Below are 23,199 nucleotides of genomic sequence, written 5' to 3' on the forward strand. Positions count from 1 at the left end.
TTTTTAATTCTGGTGTAATACATAGTGAACCTGTGAGTGTCTGTGTCCGACTCCGGAAGTATAGACGGAAATTTAACCCTAGACTGGACACATCTGGTATGTGCTGATACAGTAACCTTGTTTCAAAAATTGTATTAAGGTATCATCTGTAGGATAACCAACTGTGGGGGGGACCCTCTTCTTGCCGCAGACAAACACGAGACTGAGACAGAGTTTGTATTGAACAGGTCCGTTTTTAGTGCCCATCCTTCTGTCGACAACAGCAATTCACCACAGCCATTTCACATTTCTCTGTAGACAGGCCCCGGTACCTTCACTTCCTTTGTAAATATAATCGTGGCGTCCTCTGTGGCTCTTCCACTGTGGCTGGCCTAGGCCCAACCACCACAGCGCTGCATCAGTCTGAGCACACCGTCCGTATGATAGCCCCAGGCCATCTTCGTCTGCAGCTACCGTTCTCTGGGCCACCCCCCGTGACCGCCTCAACTGTCAGTCCTCTCTGGAGCCTTTCCACTGTCTCTATTTCCTCAGCAGAACTTCCTCTTTACTGTGCTCCCTTCGCTGACTGACTCCTCCAGAACCTTCCCTCAGCCTTTTTTACTTCCAGTTCTAGTAACTCCGCCCTCCATCACCTAACAGTTTCTCTGACCAATGGCAGTTATTCAGTCCCACTCCTACACTCTCCACTGCCCTCCAATGGGCAAGCTAAAACACTGCACCCTTTCTCTTTATCTTAGTGGTTTCACACCTACACTGCGCTACACCTCTGCTTCTCACTACAGGCTGGTTTGTCTGTCAGTCCACCTTCCCTACATCATCTATAGTGAGTGAGCGTGTGTGGGTTACGCCTTCTATATATACGGTGAATCAGAGAAACAAATTTTTACACTATACTCGTTACAGCTTGTATCTTGTTATACAGAACCTTTGTTCGACATTTAGCATTACGGTCAAATCCATACTGTGTAAGTGTCTGAGAGTGACTATGGGACTATTCATACGGAGATTTCAATTGTACCCTAAAAAATAAATACTTGCTATCTTGTTATCCAGGACCTTTTTTACAACATTTTTTATTATGGTCAAAACCAAACTGAGTGAGCGTCTGAGGGTCACTACGGAAATATATACCGATATTTTCAATTTGGCCAACACTGTATACAGCAGAACGCTTCTGATACAGTAACCTTTTTAGCTATTTAGATTCTGGTGTAATCCATAATGAGCCTGTAAACGTCTCTCTGTTACTCTGGCAATATATTTGGAACTTAAAGATTTACCCCAACACTGTATACAGCTGTACGCTTGTGTTACATAACCCATTTACAGCTTTTCATATTCTTGTGTAATCCATACTGGGCCTGAGAGTGTTTGTGTCTGCCTCCTGAAATGTATACGGAGAATCAGAATGTTTACACTATACTATATATACCTTGTATCTGGTGATACTGTACCCTTTTTCAACTTGTTATTTTATTGGGTAATCCATACTTAGCCTATGAGCGTCTGTGTATGCCTCATTAAATATATACAGAGATTTACTGTTATCCATAGACTGTAAAGAGCTGTACGCTTCTGATACAGTACCATATATCTGCTGGTATTTTGGGTCCATTTTCAAAAACATGAGGAAGTATGGTGGAAGAGGATGCGGATGTGGGCGTGGAGGGCCACCTGGTACTGATGGTGGTGGTGGTGCATCTGCTGCTGGTGCCAAAAACACAATAGCAGCTAAGGCAGGAGGTGTTGAGCCAGCCTCATGGAGTAGCTCTGGAAGGCCTGTAAGGCTCCCTTTTCTGGGAGTAGGTAGACTGCTTTTAAAGCCGGAGTATCAGGAACTGTTTGTGGCTTACATTGCTGAAACAGTCTCCAGCTCTATCGCCTCCTCTTCTGAAGTTGTAAAAAATGCAAGCACTGAGTCGTAGCTGCAGGCTTCTAGTCAGGAGCAACCCCTTTCCTTGTGTCTTTCACCCACACCAAAAGTGAAGGATGTGGAAGCACACACCTCAGATTACTCCATGGAGCTCTTTTCACATACCATGCCTGGGTTAATTAAAAATAGGGTCCATCATGTACTGGAGCAATGTAAATGGGGCAGATCAGACACTGGAGCAGCATCTAAGGTGCCCATTATACACTGGAGCATTACAAATGGGGCCCAATATATATGGAGCATTATTAGGGCCCATGATATGGAGCATTACAAATGGGGCCCATTATATATGGAGCATTATTAGGGCCCATGATACACTGGAGCATCATTAGGGCCCATGATACACTGGAGCATCATCCATGAGGCCCATCATGTACTGGAGCATTGTAAATGGGGCAGATCAGACACTGGAGCAGCATCTAAGGGACACATTATACACTGGAGCATTACAAATGGGGCCCATTATATATGGAGCATTATTGGAGCCCATCATACACTGGAGCATTATCCATGAGGCCCATCATGTACTGGAGCAATGTAAATGGGGAAGATCAGACACTGGAGCAGCATCTAAGGGGCCCATTATACACTGGAGCATTACAAATGGGGCCCATTATATATGGAGCATTATTAGGGCCCATGATACGGAGCATTACAAATGGGGCCCATTATATATGGAGCATTATTAGGGCCCATGATACACTGGAGCATCATCCATGAGGCCCATCATGTACTGGAGCATTGTAAATGGGGCAGATCAGACACTGGAGCAGCATCTAAGGGACACATTATACACTGGAGCATTACAAATGGGGCCCATTATATATGGAGCATTATTGGAGCCCATCATACACTGGAGCATTATCCATGAGGCTGATCATGTACTGGAGCAATGTAAATGGGGCAGATCAGACACTTGAGCAGCATCTAAGGGGCCCATTATACACTGGAGCATTACAAATGGGGCCCATTATATATGGAGCATTATTAGGGCCCATGATACGGAGCATTACAAATGGGGCCCATTATATATGGAGCATTATTAGGGCCCATGATACACTGGAGCATCATCCATGAGGCCCATTATGTACTGGAGCATTGTAAATGGGGCTGATCAGACACTGGAGCAGCATCTAAGGGATACATTATACACTGGGGCATTACAAATGGGGCCCATTATATATGGAGCATTATTAGGGCCCATCTTACGGAGCATTACAAATGGGGCCCATTATATATGGAGCATTATTGGAGCCCATCATACACTGGAGCATCATCCATGAGGCCCATCATGTACTGGAGCAATGTAAATGGGGCAGATCGGACACTGGAGCAGCATCTAAGGGGCCCATTATACACTGGAACATTACAAATGGGGCCCATTATATATGGAGTATTATTAGGGCCCATGATACGATGGAGCATCATCCATGAGGCCCATCATGTACTGGAGCAAAGTAAATGGGGCAGATCAGACACTGGAGCAGCATCTAAGGGGCACATTATACACTGGAGCATTACAAATGGGGCCCATTATATATGGAGCATTATGTGGAGCTCATCAGATACTGTATGGAACATTATATGTGACTAATTATTTGGTATGGAGAAATATATGGGGCTCATTATTCTGTATGGCGCACAATGTGGTGGCCATAACACTGTATGGAGTAATATACTGACCTGTTTTTGAGCTATTGTACAATTTAAAATAGATCAGTCATGTCATGTAAGCAGTGAAGTATGTGTCATTGTACTATACCTATATTTCTGTGGCGTATCGAAGCATCATGAGTTGTGGTATGTGTTAAAGGGGCGCACTAACACTCTTTGGCCCAGGGCACACGAAAACCTGGAGCCAACCCAAACACCCCCCACAACTTTAGCCAAATAACCCCCAGTTTTCAATGCGTAACTATTATTAGGAAGTAAATTAAGGTTGACAAGCTTCATTTATAAGAATTGATGTTTTTGACATTGAAATGCACTGTAGGTGTGTTTACTGTCTTCCACTCCCTGTTGACTTTGCTTCCCCATTGACTTGCATTGGGTTTCGTGTTTCAGTCGGCCTCTGACTTTTCCCTATAGTCGGCCGATTTCGTTCGACCCTACTTTTGCGAAAGTCGGGTTTCATGAAACCCGACTTGACCCGAAAAAGGCAAAGTCGCTCATCTCTAGTCACCAACGATCAGAAGCTGTGTTTGTCGCGCTGCCACGCACTTGACAGTGTGACAAATACCCGATGTTCGGGCAGCCAAACCTGAACAGTAACACGGACATCCTGGTGAAGTCCGTTTTCGGTGTCCGTGCCCGAACAGTGGGTGTTTAGTACGGACGCAGAACTTTACTGTTCAAGTTCGCCCATCTCTAGTTATAATGACCTGGAGAATCATAATGGCAGGTCAGTTTTAGAATTTAGTGAACATGGTTAAAAAAAAAACCAACCTATTGAATTGCACTTTTTTTTCAATTTCACCGCACTTGGAATTTTTTTCCCATTTTCCAGTACACGATATGCTAAAACCAAGGATGCTGTTCAAAAGTACAATTTGTCCCGCAAAAAACAAGCCCTCACATGGCCATATTGACAGAAAAATAAAAAAGTTATGGCTCTGGGAAGAAGGGCTGCAAAAAACGAAAACGCAAAAATGAAAATACCTCTGGTTGTGAAGGGGTTAAAGTAAAGTTGTAAAATAAAGACTGCAGAGGAACAGCTATGTTTTATTATGGTGTCCCCTATATATCTTTAAGGTTACTTCTACAGATTAGCCATTCTGTAAACTCTATATCGTCCATACTGCACCTTCATCTATAAGATGTAGGAGAATGCGACAGAAGAGCATGCAGGCTGTCCTATAACCCTTGCAAAATAGCTAATGTGTGACTATTGTGACCTGTCACTAAGGCTATGTGCACACGCTGTGGATTGAGCTGCGGATTTTGCACAATCCGCAGGTAAATCCGCAGGTCAGAAGACCTGCGATTTACCTGCGGATTAGCCTGCGGTTTTGCCCTGCGGTTCATCACCTCTACAATGGAGGAGATCGCAAACCGCAGCGGAATCCGCAGAAAAGAATGACATGTCAATTCTTTCTGCGGATTTGAATCCGCAGGCAAAACCGCATGGAAAAATCCGCACCGTCTGCACAGCGGATTCAATGTTCCATAGGCTAGAATGGTACTGTACATCACCTACAGATCTGCTGCGGATCCGCAGCGTGTGCACATAGCCTGATAATTGTACAATAAATAGAGCAACATCCATGACAAGGTACATAATCACTAATATCACTAATAAGTTTTAATAACATATGATTGGTATGAGTGACAATTTAAATTACTGCAGACTCATAAGGCTGGGTGTTATTACAAATCTGTCATCCATTGATATTACTAAAAATAATCATAATGGAGCAGAAGACTTATTACAGAAGCCATTTTGGTATGGGCACACAGTGTAGAAATTACATTGTGAAACAATCCTAAGCGTGTGTTATTTGCAGGTTTTAGCAGTCAATTTTGGTGCACTACAAAAAAATGAAATCCAGTGAATATCAGTGGCATTCGGGCAAACGATAGAGTTTCGATTTTTAATGCAATCAACCTATTTACTTACAGTGTACTGAAACTTTCAGAATTCTGGTGCTGATTCCACAACCCGAATTCCAACAAGTACACAATGTCTAAATTTGCCCTTTGAGCCACATTTGAGTCACATGAACTATTTTGCTGCTGTTTTTTAGATTTCTCAACATTTTCCAGACGCTACACCAGTGAAAATCGAATTGCATTCAACAAGGCCTCCACTAGTATTCCTTCAACTAAACAATTTGACTATCCAGTTTGGTGGGTCTTTACAAACACATGCCTATCCTTCAGAGAACGAAACCAAAAGTATCTTCAATGTTAACATAGTAAGTAACCTACTAAGCATTTCTAATAGATAAAAATTTAGCATATGATGCAAACATGTCAGTCTGAAACATTTGTGTATTTCTTGTATAGGTGGCCACCTTCCAAGCCAGCATTTCATTGGCAGAAGCCATAGGAGCGCAGGGTTTGAATTTCACAGGTTCTTTGACCTTCAACAGGTAAATTCATTGTTTATCTGACTTCCTTTTGTATGCCATATTTATTTCTACTCCTTTGTATTTAGTGATTATAGAAAACTAAAGGTCATTCACATATGGGTGGCTCAGTGTTTCAAATCCCACCAAGGACAACATTTGCAAGGAGTTTGTATGTTGTTCCCATGTTTGCGTGGGTTTTCCCTGGGTTCTCTGGTTTCCTTCTACAGTCCAAAGTCATACTGATAGGGAATTTAGATTGTGAGTCCCAATGATGTCTGTAAAGCGCTGTGGAATGATGACGCTATATAAGCGAGTAAAATAAATTAATAGATATTGTTAGAAGGGATCATTCCATACACCTTAGATAACAGTGGGGACGAATAATGATTTGGCCTATCATTCGGCTGGCAGCTATCTAGTTCGACACTCCCATACATAAGACTGCTCACTCTGTCTGTTTTGTCTATGAGAGGGCTGGCATGAGAAAACTCAGGCAGAAGCTTATCTCAAGGAGATAAAAAGGATCGGCAGTCCAAAATCTGAAAAATTAGACTGTTGGATGAACCCATCAATATTGGTTATTTAGCAGGAGACAGTCACACTGAATATGCAATCCAATCCACATGCTCCATATTATAGATGAGAAGCTGAGAAAACTGATAAATCGTTTTGTGGGAAGTATAAATGGACAGAATTTAATATCAAATTACCATTGAAAGTGATATCTATAGTCATATCATACCTCAAAGAGAGACACACAGAGTCCAGGAGGCTCTCTAATACACCCTCATGCATATGTCTCTGGCAAGTGCATAGAAATTTTCCATTTCCCTAAGGAGGGTAACGAGTTTGTGAGATCTGAATGCGGATAGCAATTAACACACAGACTACAGCTTTCAATAATTGGAACCTATTACTAAAGAAAAAAATTGACTTTCTACAGGTTACAAATAGAAGGGCGTCATCCTGACAGTAAAGGACAGAAGGTAGGATAAATACCCATCGATCTTTTGTCAATAGTGGACTGATATGAGTTTCTGTGTTCCAGTTGAGAGATGTCTAGTAATTGCTGCATTAGTAATTTGTCATGATGACATGATGAATGCATTTGTACATAAGATGTTCTCTGGTGTTGATCTGGTTATTATTTTACTGTTATATATGGTTATCGGGCAGCACAGTGGCTCAGTGGTTACTACTTTAGCCTTGCAGCGCTGGCGACCTGGGTTCAAATCCCACCAAGGACAACATCTGCAAGGTGTTTGTATCTTCTCCCTGTGTTTGCATGGGTTTCCTCCCACTCTTCAAAGATATACTGATAGGGAATCTAGATGGTGAGCCCCAATGGAGACAGTGCCGATAATATCGGCAAAGTGGTGCGGAATTAATAGCGATATATAAGTGAGTAAAATAAATACAGTAGACAAATGGAGTTTTTTTTTTTTTTTATAAACTGCTCCAGCATATCAAAAAACAACAACCAAACAACCGAGGGACCAGTTGGTCAGGAAAGACCAAGCAGGATATAATTAATAAATTATCTTTATTATTTAGGTGGCAATATACAAAAAAAAAATTAAAAACAATGTGCACATTTAGGGACAGCTTGCAAAATTGTAAAAATAATAGTCCCAATTTATATATTATATCCTCGATACATATTCCTCTGAAACACAGTAAAGTAAAAATGTGTAGAAATAATAACAAATATAAACATTTTTTTCAAAAGTGCATGTGCAAAAACAACAAGAGAACCATAATGTAGTGTCTCAACCAATGAAAAAATAGATAAACATCACAGATACTGCAATGTAAAGTGCAGAGTGCATGTGCTGAAACAACCAGAGGATGTCACAATAGTATCTCAAATAATGAAATACAAATGGATAATAGGTTCACAAGTGCAGCAATATAAAGTGCAGAGTGCAATGTGAGAGGAATATAAATAAGGGTCACCACGTCCATTTAACGCGCACCCCGACGCGCGTTTCAGAGCACTTCCTTCATCAGGATTTCATTATTTGAGATACTATTGTGACATCCTCTGGTTGTTTCAGCACATGCACTCTGCACTTTACATTGCAGTATCTGTGATGTTTATCTATTTTTTCATTGGTTGAGACACTACATTATGGTTCTCTTGTTGTTTTTGCACATGCACTTTTGAAAAAAAAATTATATTTGTTATTTATACACCTTTTCACTTTACTGTGTTTCTGAGGAATATGTATCGAGGATATAATATATAAATTGGGTCTATTATTTTTACAATTTTGTAAGTTGTCCCTAATCGTGCACATTGTTTTTAATTTTTTTTTTGTATATTGCCACCTAAATAATAAAGATCATTTATTAATTATATCCTGCTTGGTCTTTCCTGGACAATTGATCCCTTGGTTGTTTGGTTGTTGTTTCTTCATTCTAGTGGTTTCTCTACCTTCACTGAACACTGGTGGTAGTTTGTATAATTAATATTTTTATGGTCATTTAACGCTATTTTTTTCTACTATATATATATATATATATATATATATATATATAATTTATATATATAATACTACATCTGGTGTTCGTAATTTTTACTTAAAGGGAATCTGTCACCCTTTTTTTTGACTATCAGCTGTCTGCATTGACATCAGGGGCTTATCTACAGCATTCTGTAATGCTGTAGATAAGCCCCCCGATGTAACCTGAAAGATAAGAAAAACACGTTAGATTATACTCACCGGAGGGGCGGTCCGGTCAGATGGGTATTGCAGTTCGGTTCGGCTACTCCCATCTTCATGCGATGCCGTCCTCATCTTCCCTTCATCTGGAAGAGGTCTGGTGCCTGCGCACTGCAGTATTCTGCTTTGCCCTCAACAGGGCAGAGCAGTGCGCCTGCGCCGGAGCCACTACAGGAAGGGAAGAAGAGGGCGGCATCGTATGAAGATGGGAGGCGCCGGACCGGACAGCAACACCCATCGGACCGGACCGCCCCCTCCAGTGAGTATAATCTAACGTATTTTTCTTATCTTTCAGGTTACATCAGGGGCTTATCTACGGCATTACAGAATGCTGTAGATAAGCCCCTGATGTCAATGCCGGCAGCTGATAGTAAAAAAAAAAGGGTGACAGATTCCCTTTAAATTAGTTTTTTTCCAGCATATCAAAAAATATTCACCTGCCAATTCCCCTCCATACTGCTTCTAGGTTCCTTTGAATCTTCAAGCCTTTTGTTCTAGTGAGGATATAATTTGACCATTGCTGCCAATCAATGACTGTGTCAGTGAACAATGGGTCATTGCTGTGAAAAGTGATTGTCTGCAGGTGTCATATATATGTACAATGAGAATCTGGAGAATCTATACTTTTTTACCTATCCTCTTCTGGCAGCAGTATGAAGAGGTATTATGTGAGTATAAAAATATATATTTTTTGGACTACGGTGGCCAGGATTTTAAAAAAAAGTACATGACAACCTCTTTAATCGTAAGACCCCTAACAGATTTCTTGAATCTGCTCCAATGTTGATGTGCCTGAAGCCCAAATAATGAAATATACACATATTTACAAATATCTTTTTGCCTAAAATAATTGTATTTTACCTGTGAAACACTTAACGAATGGACATTTATGGGTTCCCTTATGCTTGGGCCTCACTAGACAGACCAAGATAGTGTCTGAGCCTCAACATCTGTTGCGGAATTTGATACCCACATTGGAAATATCTTTCAGTATTTAAGCCTCCTGATTCATGATAGCATTTAAAATAACTAAAGAATTAGTCAATTTTGTTAGAAAAATATTCAGAATTGAGAGTCCTCAGTGGTTGATACCTTTTAATGGCTAACTGAAAAGATGGTAACACATTGCAAGCTTTCGAGACTACTCAGGTCTCTTCATCAGGCATAGACTAATATAAAATCTGAAGAGTCACATATTTATGCACAATAGAGCACAGAAAAAATGCAATAGACGAGATTGTGCATAAATATGTGACTCTTCAGATTTTGTATTAGTCTATGCCTGATGAAGAGACCTGAGTAGTCTCGAAAGCTTGCAATGTGTTACCATCTTTTCAGTTAGCCATTAAAAGGTATCAACCACTGAGGACTCTCAATTCTGAATATTTTTCTATCTGCTGGCTAACACGGTACAAAGATATACATCTTTCCTGTATCAATTTTGTTATTAATCATGAAGTTGCTGCAGCCACAGAAAACACTGTGTAGCTAATGATCACAGCTAGCTGCCACGTCACTGGTAAACTTAGCTTTGCAGTTTAAGAAGCAATTATTTTTTGGCTTTGATCATTCACCAAACTTTCATCCTTGAAATACTTTAATAGGTTTTAAGGTTGAAAGTAGACATACTGTACGTCCATCGAGTTCAACCTATACTCTAATTTGTAGATCCAGATGAAGGCAAAAAACCCCATGAGGCAGATGCTAATTGCCCCATATTATGGAAAAAATTCCTCATCTACTCCACTTATGGCAATCAAACTAGTTCGCTGGATCAACGTCCCATCACAGAATCTAGTACGCATAAGATTTCCAAGTGCTTGTATTTTTGAGTTTTTTGAGTGAATCAATCATTATAACATCATGTGACAGAGTTCCATAGTCTCACTGCTTTTATAGTAAAAAAAATCTATGTCTGTTATGATGGTTAACCCCTTAACGACCGCCGATACGCCTACGGCGGTAGTTAAGTGATCGCACATCAGAGGAGAGAGAAATAGGGTCCCCGATCCCCCCGGTACCTCTGGGTGGTCCTCAGGCCCTCCTGCATCTTCTAGTGGGCGCCGCCATCTTCCGGGAAGAAAATGGCGGGCGTGTGCGCAGTGCGCCTGCCGAATCAGCCGGCCGGCAGATTCCATTCATTCGTACATTTTGATCACTGTGATAAATCCTATCACAGTGATCAAAATAAAAAAAAATGGTAAATAACCCCCCACCCCTTTATCACTCCCTTCGTTAGGGAAATATAATGAAATAAAGAAAATATATTTATTTTCATTTTTCCATTAGGGTTAGGGTTATGGTTAGAGTTAGAATTAGGGTTGGAATTAGGGTTAGGGTTAGAATTAGGGTTAGAATAAGGGTTAGAATTAGCGTTAAGGCTGGAATTAGGGTGAGGGTTGGAATTAGGGTTAGGATTAGGGTTGGGATTAGGGATTAGGATTAGGGTTGGGATTAGCCTTAGGGATTAGGGTTAGGGATGTGTTGGGGTTAAGGTTGGAGCCAGAATTGAGGGGTTTCCACTATTTAGGCACATCAGGGGGGTCTCCAAACGCGACATGGTGCCACCAGTGATTCCTGCCAATTTTGCGTTCAAAACCACCACCAACCACCTTTGGGGGTCTAATTTCTCCTGTTACCCTTGGGAAAATAAAAAAAATTGGGGGCTTTTGTGGAAAAAATCACTTTTGTGGAAAAAAAATAACTTTTTATTTTCACGGCTCTGCATTATAACCGTCTGTGAAGCACTTGAGGGTTCAAAGTGCTCACAACACATCTAGATAAGCTCCTTGTGGGGGTCTAATTTCAAAAATTGGATCACTTGTGGGGGGTTTCTACTGTTTAGCCACATCACGAGCTCTGCAAATGCAGCAACATGACATCCGCAGAACATTCTATCAAAGTCTGCATTCCAAAACGGCGCTCCTTCCCTTCCAAGCTTTCCCATGTGTCCAAATAGTGGTTCCCCCCACATATGGGGTATCAGCGTACTCAGGACAAATTGCATAACAACTTTTGTGGTCCAATTTCTCCTGTTACCCTTGGGAAAATAAAAAAATAGCAGGCTAAAAAATAATTTTTGAGGAAAAAAATGATTTTTTATTTTCACTGCTCTGCATTATAAACTTCTGTGAAGCACTTGGGGGTTCAAAGTGCTCACCCCACATCTAGATAAGATCCTAAAGGGGTCTAGTTTCCAAAACGGTGTCTTTTGTGGGGGGTTTTCACTGTTTAGGGGCTCTCCAAACGTGACATGGCGTCCAATCTCAATTCCAGTCAATTCTGCATAGAAAAAGTCAATTGATGCTTGTTCCCTTCTGAGCTCTGCCGTGCACCCAAGCAGTGGTTTACCCCCACATATGAGTATGGGTGTACTCAGGATAAATTGCACAACAACTTTGGGATTCCTCCTATTACCCTTGTAAAAATAAAAATTTGGGGGCGAAAAGATCATTCTTGTGGAATAAAAATTATTTTTTATTTTCACAGCTCTACGTTATAAACTTCTGTGAAGCACTTGGAGGTTCAAAGTGCTCACCACACATCTAGATAAGTTCCAAGCCCTGCCGTGCCCCCAAAAATTGGTTTACCTGCATATATGGGGCATCAGCGTACTCAGGACAAATTGCACAACAAATTTTGGGCTTCATTTTCTCTTTTTGGACTAGTGAAAATATAAAAAATTGGCTCTGAAGTAAAATGTTTGTAAAAAAAAAGTTAAATGTTAATTTTTTCCTTCCACATTGCTTCAGTTCCTGTGAAGCACGTAAAGGGTTAATAAACTTCTTGAATGTGGTTTTGAGCACCTTGAGGTGTGCAGTTTTTAGAATGATGTCACTTTTGGGTATTTTCTGCCATATAGACCTCTCAAAGTGACTTCAAATGTGATGTGGTCCCTAAAAAAATGGTTTTGTAAATTTTGCTGTAAAAAAGAGAAATTGTTGGTCAACTTTTAACCCTTATAACTTCCTAACAAAAAAATTTTGGTTCCAAAATTGTGCTGATGTAAAGTAGACATGTGGGAAATGTTATTTATTAAGTATTTTTTGTGAGACATATCTCTCTGATTTAAGAGCATAAAAATTACAAGTTTGAAAATTGCAAAATTGTAAAAATTTTCCTCATATTTCCGTTTTTTTCATAAATAAACGCAAGTCATATTGAAGAAATTTTACCACTAACATGAGGTAAAATATGTCACGAAAAAAACCCTTTCAGCATCAGTGGGATCCGTTAAAGCGTTCCAGAGTTATTACCTCATAAAGTGACAGTGGTCAGAATTGTAAAAATTGGCCTGGTCATTAATCTGCAAATTGGCTCCATCACTAAGGGGTTAAAGGGGTTATCCAGTCTAAAGATAGAAGTCTGCAGACACTATGTGACTGCAGACTTATGAACACTCACATTGTGCGCACTACGCGCTGTGAGGATTCCCCGGGGCTAGGAACGGCGGTCATGTGACTGCAAGTATGTGATATGTATACTTCCAGTCACATTCCAACTAGATGTGCACAGCTGCACTCAATGCAAGTTTACTGAGTGAGGCCAGAAATAATCTAGATGGAGTATGCATAACGCATACTTGCAGTCAAATGACCTCCCACTCCTGGCGACAGAGAATCCTCACAACGAGCAGTGCGCGTGTTGTTAAGATTCCCAAGTTTTCTCTCACATAGGGTGTCTGCAGACTTGTAGCTTTAGACCAGACAACCCCTGCAGGGATTTGCCAGCTTCTGAGCTGGGACCGAAGGGTATGTATACGTTATACTCCTTATACTCCTGGCCAGAGTGACTACAGACTTGTCGATATGGACAGGACAACTCCTTTAAGTTTTCTGTCCTCTACATGTAGAAGATGCCCCTTTGCCACCATTGCAGGTATAGGTGTCAAAAGATCATAACAAAGTTATCTTTACTGCCCCATCATTTCCTAGTACGTTGTAATAACATCATCCCTAAGCCTTAGTGTTTCCAAACTGAATAACCCCAAGTTGTCTCTGTACTGCAGTCCACCCATTCCCTGACCTCTTCACAACTTTTGACGTACATCTTTCCCCACACATAATGGCTGAATCAGCCAACATATACTTTTGACAGCCTGTTAATCTGCTAAATCCTGCTGTCAATCTTTGACAGTGATATTTAACATGTGCCAGCAGTGGGTGCATCTTTCCATGCTCCCACCAGTGCACCCGTGACATGATTACGGGGCGCCGATGGATTTTCATGACAGATGGGGGTCTGCTCATGACCCCTGTGCCTGTCATTATGATTCTTATGTGAAAGCGAGTTCTCAGTTGCCATTCATGGAACATAGGAGATCGTATAGCACAAGTGATCGGACAATCGCAGATTCAAGTCCCCTAAAGGGACTATTAAATACAGTAAGAAGTGTAAAAAAAGAAATTTTAAAAAATATGAAAAAATGACAAAAAAACAAGTTCAAATCATCGCCTTTCTGTCCCATTAATAATAAAGCAATTAAAAAAATAGACATATTTGGAATTGCTCTGTTCGTCAAACTCTGATCTAGCAAAATATAAAGCAAATTATTCGATCAGTAAATGATGTAACAAAAAACGGAATCAAAGTGTCAGAATCATGTTTCTTTTGAGCTGCAACAATGCAATAAAATGCAAAAGAGACGAGCAATACATGATATCTACTCAAAATGGTATCAGCACAAAAAGGCAGCTCAGAGCATAAAAAATAAGCCCTCACACAGCCCAATATCCTGAAAAATTAGTGTCAATGGTCTGAGAAAATAGCAAAAAAGCATACAAAAAAATTCTTATACATTTCTGAATTTCTTTCACTACTTAAATAAAAAGAACTATGCATGTGTAATATCAACCTACTCATACTGACTTGGACAATCATATTGACAGATCTGTTTTACTATTTTGTGAACATGGTAAATAAAAAACTCCAAAAACAATTGTGGAATTGCACTTTTTGTTTGCAATTTATACGCACTTAGATTTTTATCTTGCTTACTAGGACATCACATGACACAATGAATTATATCATTCAAAAATACAACTTGGTCCAGAAAACAACAAGCCCTTCTACAGCTATGTGGACAGAAAAATATAAAGTTAAACGTAAAATCGCCAAGGGGTTGAATAACCTTGGCTGCACTTCTCTGCACCCACTGTTGTTCACTTATGTCCTTCTTATATATTGGAAACCAAAACTGTACACAGTTTTTCCTCTCTACAAGTCACTAGTGCGACCGCACTTACAATACTATGCTCATAAACGTCTAATAGGTGGGGAGATTCACAAATATTATTTTGGGAAAATTAAACCATGAGCATGTGCCCGCCTCCATCAATTCAAGTGTATTTAGAGTAGCAGATTTAGTCACTGGTTTGGCTTTTACTGTATTTCCTACAGATTACAATGTGACTGAGTGCAGACTATGTACCAAAAAATACATCTTCTCTAAAATTCTCAGAAATTTGTAATTGTAACCACATTCTCATTGTCCCAGGGGGATGTGTCAGAAAAAAGAGTCCAGGAGCTCTTTCGTGACGTGGTAATGCCAGTTGTTAATGGTGAGGAATACAATCCTATTTTAATTTCAGAACTTCTTATTTTTATCTACCAAGTCCTTTCATGTGTTAATATGTCATATATATTTTACTTTGCAGAAAAATTAGCAGGAGGAATTTTTATTCCCAGCAATATCCTGACAAATGCTACTGTCAGTATTCAGCAGGTGAGAGGATTCTTCCTGTATAATGCAATTCATTCACATGTCTGTTCATTAACTTCTTAGTAGTAATGAGAGAACATGCTGGGATAAGGTGCTATCTGAGCCTGCGTGCTTGGGTGCTAACCAAGTGTCTTCGGTGTGCTCGGGTGCTAACCAAGTGTCTTCAGCATGCTCAGGTGCTAAACGAGTGTCTTCAGCATACTCGGGTGCTAACCAAGTGTCTTCAGCATACTCGGGTGCTAACCAAGTGTCTTCAGTGTGCTAGGGTGCCAACCAAATGTCTTCGGTGTGCTCGGGTGCTAACCAAATGTCTTCGGTGTGCTCGGGTGCTAACCAAATGTCTTCAGCATGCTCTGGTGCTAACAAGTGTCTTCAGTATGCTCGGTTGCTAACCAAGTGTCTTCGGTGTGCTCTGGTGCTAACCAAGTGTCTTCAGCATGCTCGGTTGCTATCCAAGTGTCTTCAATGTGCTCTGATGCTAACCAAGTGTCTTCAGTGTGCTTGGGTGCTAACCGAGTGTCTTTGGTGTGCTCCAGTGCTAACCAAGTGTCTTCGGTGTACTCTGGTGCTAACCAAGTGTCTTCAGCATGCTCGGTTGCTAACCAAGTGTCTTCGGTGTACTCTGGTGCTAACCAAGGATTTTTGGTGTGCTCTGGTGCTAACCAAGGGTTTTTGGTGTGCTCTGGTGCTAACAAGTGTCTTCAGCATGCTCGATTGCTAACCAAGTGTCGTCAATGTGCTCTGATGCTAACAAAGTGTCTTCAGTGTGCTTGGGTGCTAACCAAGTGTCTTTGGTGTGATCGGGTGCTAACCAAGTGTCTGCGGTGTGTTCGGGGGCTAACCAAGTGTCTTCAGCATGCTCGGGTGCTAACCAAGTGTCTTCGGTGTGCTCAAATAATAAGTTTGAGTCCCTGCGCCTGCATGCTTCACAGCTGCATGACAGTTGCAACACATGCAGGGATTGCCTGTTTGTTAGACGATCCCTGCATATGTTGCGTCTGTCGAACAGCCGCAAAACATGCAGGCACAAAGACTTTAATATATTATTCAAGCACACCGAAGACACTTGGTTAGCACCTGAGCATGCTCGGATAACACCTTATCTGAGCACGTTGGCTCAACACTATTACTTAGTAATTTATGGTGTATGGTGACTTAGGCGCATGCTTTGGCATACTTATACTGTATGCATATACATCAAACATAGTCAAATGCCGCAAACAGAAGAAAAGTGCATAGTGTTTTTGTGTAGCGGTGCACTGTAAAACACAAGCTTACACCTTTACAAAATACTTTATGTGTAAGTATTGCTCGTTATACCCACACCAGTGTAATTTTGTGCATTGAATGTACTTCTGTAATGTTCCTTGAGCCCAAGAATACCACTACAGCACCACATACTATAATAAAAGAAAAGTATGGGACAGTAAGGCAGTGTGTCACTGGGACCACTTATAGAGTGCAAGAGAAGGCATTGATGATGACAGCCAATCCAGAAAGAGCCTGGTGACTTGGCATGTGTGTGATGCAGCAAAGGAAAGCTGCAGAGAAGGCAGCAAGGGGGAGTATGTTGGGAGTAGCAGAGTGTACATTAATTAGAAAAAAATGAACTTTTTTGAATCTACCAAATGGCTGCAATGAAACAAAGATTGAAAAATTTAAAGGGGTCTGAATACTTTCTGTACCCACTGTACATGCCAAACTGCAGTATTGGAGCACTACTGGTACAGTATCTCTATATCTGGGCCAGCAGTTTTTTTGAGCCACAAGCTGATGACAACTGATGCCAAAACAGAATCAGTGGTCATCTAGCTTTCTACTGCTAATCTCGTGGGTTGGATAAAAAAACGCAATATGTAGCATTTTCTGATCTCGATCTATGAAGGATCCAGGGCAACAACTGGCTGAATGTGAATGATCCTATAGTAAACTATGAGATTTGTGGCGTCAGATGGATGTTTTCTGCATATCCGGATGGCCAGATAATTCTTATACATGGAAACGTAGCATTAGTGCGCATTAGTGGAGAGACAGATTCACTCAAGTGGCAGAAAATCCCCACCATTGTCAGCTGCCTTTTAGCTGGTGCAAACTTGGAATAAAGGCCCTGTCTCACATAGCGAGATCGTTAGCGAGATCGCTGAAATGTCACAGATTTTGTGACGCAACAGCGACCTCGCCAGCGATCTCGCTACATGTGACACATAGCGGCGACCGGGCCCCGCTGCGATCTCGCTGATCATGCTCGAATGTCCTGGGCCATTTTTTGACCGCTGGGGTCCCGCTGGCCAGCATGCATTTTTGTGTTTGATGCCGATGAGCAACCTCGTTGGTGACTCAGAACTCAAGGACGCAGGCGGGAGTCGTCAGAAGAGCTGCTGTGTGACAAGGTCCCAACGACCTCCGAGATTGTTATATAGATCGCCGGATCATTGCTGTGTCGTTGAGTAGATCTGTCTGTTTGACAGCTTACTAGCGACCATTTAGCGATGTTCCAGCGATCCTTACCAGGTCGTATCGTTGTTGGGATCGCTGGTGCGTCGCGTAGTGTAACGGTACCCTAAGTCTTACTGTCTTAGATTACAGTTCAGGGTTTGGCTATGTTCACGTGTCCGTATGCTGTCTGCTTGCCTACTCCCTTTAGAACAAATAAGCTGAATTAGTTTCTTGTGCATTCCTGTTGCATTCAGAAGCAGAGGTGTCCGCCTGTTTTCTGTGTGCCTATTTTTTAGAAAAGAAGATAAAATTCTTCATGCAGGATTTTTTGTTCATATTCTAGAAAACACTGAAACCAAAGTGAAATGAGATGAACCCCATATAAATCAATGGGGCCCCTCTGTTTCCATTTGAAACAGGAATGTACAAGATATTAAATTAATTTATCCGTTCTATATGTCTGTTCAACACTGATTAGATAAACAGAAAGGATATACAGACATATGAACAGAGCCTTAGTATTGGAGGGAGAAGCTGGTGAAACTAGGGTCTGCATCTTATATAGACTTTTTGTAGCCGCACACGTGACTATCCTTTCATTACTGAGCCTCGAAGAACAACTAATCAATATTGTGGCTTCAAAAAGGGCAGCTACCCAGCATTTCATGGATGGGGACTTTGTTACTATTGGATATAATTCTTTATTTTTTTATTTCAGGGATTTGCTATAGTGGCAGCTGATATGAAGTAGAACTGCAGCATGTGGCTTTTGATGTACAAGTGGAAGTATACTACGTATGACCGGCGAGGATTGTGATTTTTCTTTGATGGCTATTAGACAAAATGAAGGAACATCTAACTACTGGAATTTCATCCTATGGCCTTGTTCAGATGTCCAAGAGTCATATGCGTGTCCTATCCCTGGTTTATACGGATAGAACATGCCCATTACAATGTATGAAGCTGTTCAAATATCCATGTTTTTTTGCATACCGACTGGTCCGTTTTTTATTTGAGTCATGTATCAAAATTACTATGAAAATAACAGACAGCAAACGGACGGCATCTGTGTACAATCCATGTGTTATTCGTGATTTATATACAAGAAGCTTTGCAATAATTTTTTTTCATCAACAAAACACTGATAGTAAAAACCGACGCACTGACCAAACAATGAAACTTGGATACAAAACACTGATGAAGAATGGTCCGTACGAGGAAAATCATGTATATCTAAATGAGGCCTGAATTTATCTGTTTAGTGACTGCAAATATGATAAAAATACGTAATAAAGTCAACTGTAAATATATAAATAGAGCAATTTTTACCTTTAGATGCCTCAAATTCATTTTTGGGGCTACTACTTTTTTTTTTTTTAATGCAAAAGGTAATTATCTATGGATTCAATTTTATCTATCCCTTTCCCCAAAATAAGTGACTTTAGATATGTTTAACAGATTTTAATTAGCCCTATCCTCAGAATTGTTATGCTCACTTTTTCACCTAAAAGTATGTTTCAAATGGGATCTGTCAGCAGCATTTCACCCTTCAAACTATTTATATGTGCATGTAGCTCTTTTAAAGACAAGTCCAGCAATTCTTTTACATGGTCAGTCAATTTCTCCTTAACTGAGAGGCTGGAGAACTATTGTAATTTTCAAGCCTCCATCACTCCAGCTCCATTCTATTCCCTGCCCGGTGTGGCCTACTCCTGCTTGACTGATGACTCCTTTGCTTGAAGTAACCCAGCATAGAGGCTGTGAGTCAAGAAGGAGAAAGTGGTGCTAGGCGAAAATAGATCTGGAGTGGCGGAATCTTATTGATGGAATTGTGTTTGAAAGAGCTAGCATTCACATATGAATAGCTTAGGAGTGGAAAATCTTCTGATGGATTTCCTTTAAAAAGGTTGTCTGGTTAAACTACCTATCCATGTGCAGTGCACTGTCGCTCTATTCTATCGGAGATTAAGGCTCCCCATTGGATAGGTGATAGTGTGTTTCCAGTGGACAAACCCTTTAATAAGGATATTGACAAATTAAAAGGTTGTCTGAGATTGGAAAAAATGTCAGATAAATAGCAATCCTGATATACACGGGCTGTGTCTAATATTACAGTCCATCCTTTCAAAGGGACAGATCATAAAATAAAGGTAACTACCGCATCTTTCTAGAGTCACTCAAGCTGATTTGCTAAACTGACAAATGAGTCTTTTTTTAATGATTTGTTTAGAAATAAAAATTCTGGTCAAACTGTTTTCCTGTTACACATATGTTCATATAATGAATGCATATATGAAGATCCCTGCTGCAGACTTACAGCAGGAGTCTGTGCACGTGTTACGGATGGACAGAGAGTGTGTGATAAGCACTGCGGTGAACTTTCCTGCCAGAGTGCAGGACCGTGACCACCAGGGGGAGTGGCTGGAGGCAGAGCCAGACGCCGAATAGTGGCGGTGACCGGCGAAGCCCGAGAGTAGACTGAACGTGTCGAAGTCGAGCCGGGAGATCGATAAGGTGCCAAAAGGTGAGACGCTAAGAGAGGTCAGAACGTAGCCAAAAGGTCAGGAAGCCGGAGATAGCATTACAGTACAAACGGGGCAGACAGGTTGGAAGTTAGAATACCAAGCCGAAGGTCAGAGCCAGAAACAGACAACAAGCACAGAGTCACAAGGCAATGCATAGAATGAGAAAACAGACCAGGTAACACATGAGAAAGCAATCAGACTAAACAGTATGCATGCATACCAGAGGGTCAGACACACATCCAAGACAGATGTATCACTGACAAGGATCCCCAGGCGAAGGCGGGTAAATATAGCCCTCTCCAAACCAAAGAAGGCTATACAAAATTAACCCTGAGAGGACAGGGAAGGAACACTGTCCAAAATCATGACAGTACCCCCCTCTTAACGGGGAGCCACTGGACCCCCAGGCTTCTCAGGATGCCTGGCATGAAAAGCCCGAATCAGCCGATCGGCATGCACTGAACCAGCTGAGACCCATGGCCGATCCTCCGGACCATACGCCTTCCAGTGCACCAAATACTGTAGATTCCGGCACACCCACCGAGAATCAATGATGCGCCCCACCTCATATTCCAGGTGGCCCTCCACCAATACAGGAGGACTGACGGACGAGGAGTCCTCCTCGACCCCTCCCACTGGTTTCAAAAGGGACCTGTGAAAGACTTTGGATATTTTGAAGGAGACGGGAAGCTGTAACCTGTAGGCCACTGGGTTGACAACCTAAATAATTTTATATAGGCCAATAAACTTTTGACCCAATTTGGCCAAGGGGACCTTGAGATTAATATTACCGGTGGATAACCACACCTTCTCGCCCACTAGGAACGCAGGACCCGACCCCCTTCTCTTGTCCGGGAAAAATTTATACCTTCCCTGGGCCTTGGTGGTTTCGCTGAACCTCCACCCACAGGGCCTTTAAGTGTTGCACCGTACCCTCTGCCCCCAGACAATCTGAGTCCATGCGAGAAAACTCCCCAAAATATGGGTTAAACCCATAGTTGACCAGGAAGAGAGACATTCCCGTGGACTGACTCACCTGACCGTTGAAAGCAAACTCTGCCACAGGTAATGCATCACACTAGTCATCCTGTCTGGAGGATGCCAAACATCTCAAAATTTGCTCCAGGGACTGATTAGTGCATTCAGTTTGCCCAATAGACTCCGGATTATAGGCAGAGGAAAAAGACAGAGTGATTCCCAACTTCTTACAAAAAGCCCTCCAAAACTTGGCCACAAACTGCACACCTCTGTCAGACACCACATTCATAGGCACACCATGCAGACAGACCACATGCTGCACAAACAACCTGGCCAGGGTTTCAGCAGATGGTAAAGAGGGCAGAGGTACAAAATGAGCCTGTTTGAAAAATCTATCCACCACCACCCACACAACGGAGTTACCCATGGAAGGAGGGAGATTAGACACAAATGTGTCCATGGTCTATCCGGAATTGGTAAAGGCACCAATTCCCTGGCCGGCAATGAGAATTTTTAGAATGGGCACAAACCCCACATGCAGACACAACCCTTTTAACATCCGCAATCAAAGAGGTCCACCAGACAACCCTAGCAACTGCCTCCCTGGTGGCCGAAATCCCAGGATGAGCACTCAATACTGACTCATGAAACTCTCGCAGGAGTCTAAGATGGAATTGTTCCAGTACAAACAATTTACCCACCGGTTAATTATAGAGCCAGAGCCTGGGCCTCAAAAATTTCTCTCTTCAATTGAGACGAGGTTTCGGCCACCACTACTCCAGGCTGAAGAATGGAGGATGGGGGTTCAGGAGGAGACACTGGATCACAGCTTCGGCACAATGCATCTGCCTTAACATTCTTAGACCCTGGATGGAAGGTGATGGAAAATTGAAATCAGGAAAAAAAGCAACCACCGGGCCTGCCTGGGGGTCAATCTTTTGGCAGACTCAATATAAGCTAAGTTTTTGTGATCAGTGATCACGGTGACCGGATGAACAGCCCCCTCCAAAAAATGCCTCCATTCTTCAAAGGCCAGCTTGACTGCAAGAAGCTCTCTATTACCCACATCGTAATTTCTTTCGGCGGAAGAGAACTTTCTGGAAAAGAAGGCACAAGGTTTGAGGTTGGTCAGAATAGCGGGACCCTGAATCAACACTGCCCCCACTCCCACCTCAGAAGCGTCGACCTCCACGATAAAAGGTCTAGATGGGTCTGGCTGGACCAACACTGGGGCGGAAATAAAACACTTTTTTAAGGACAGAAAATAATTTTTTCGCAGAAATCGACCAATTCTTCACATCAGCCCCCTTGAGTGTGAGATCAGTCAGGGGCTTAACCACCTGCAAAAATATCCAGCACTCAAAAAGTCAATGCTGATCATAAATTTTTATTTTAGAAAACATAATCCAAAATACATAACGTTTCAGTCTTTTCTTTGACATTCATCAGACTAGGATAAACAGACAAGCAAAGAGACAAAGAAAACAAAATCAGTCTATGTCACAGGTGAAGTTTTAGACAGACAATAATGATCAAAAAATATCTACAAAAATGTATATACACAGATTAGCCTGAATTAATTCATACATGAATACAAAAATCATTATTACCAATGTCATGAGACATATAAGAAGGAAACTCTCTTGTTTCACATCTCTAGTATGTTAAGTGCACAACATCATTACCTAAACAGAAATCTTACACAAACTTGAGGAATCAAATAGAATAGGTCATAGAGATACTCTGAATATTATCAAAGTGATATAAAGAAATCGCTAACCTCAAAATCCGCCATAAAAGACTTCAAATG

At 41.5% G+C, this 23,199-nt stretch overlaps 1 protein-coding gene across 1 annotated transcript in view; it reads left to right on the top strand.

Annotated features, from left to right (window-relative positions):
• The window catches only part of LOC141059045 (BPI fold-containing family C protein-like), a 68,559-nt gene extending 48,418 nt beyond the window's left edge, over positions 1 to 20,141 (top strand). Inside the window, exons 11-16 of the mRNA XM_073555255.1 lie at positions 5,677 to 5,847; positions 5,939 to 6,024; positions 6,947 to 6,989; positions 15,226 to 15,289; positions 15,386 to 15,453; positions 18,605 to 20,141. Of these exons, the coding sequence (XP_073411356.1) occupies positions 5,677 to 5,847; positions 5,939 to 6,024; positions 6,947 to 6,989; positions 15,226 to 15,289; positions 15,386 to 15,453; positions 18,605 to 18,637 (465 nt within the window). The 3' untranslated portion in view covers positions 18,638 to 20,141. The remainder of the gene's footprint in view (positions 1 to 5,676; positions 5,848 to 5,938; positions 6,025 to 6,946; positions 6,990 to 15,225; positions 15,290 to 15,385; positions 15,454 to 18,604) is intronic.
• The last annotated feature ends 3,058 nt before the right edge of the window (positions 20,142 to 23,199 follow it).

Source organism: Dendrobates tinctorius, unplaced genomic scaffold (assembly GCF_039654945.1).
Source record: "Dendrobates tinctorius isolate UK_male_01 unplaced genomic scaffold, ASM3965494v1 ptg000223l, whole genome shotgun sequence".
NCBI lineage: Eukaryota > Metazoa > Chordata > Amphibia > Anura > Dendrobatidae > Dendrobates > Dendrobates tinctorius.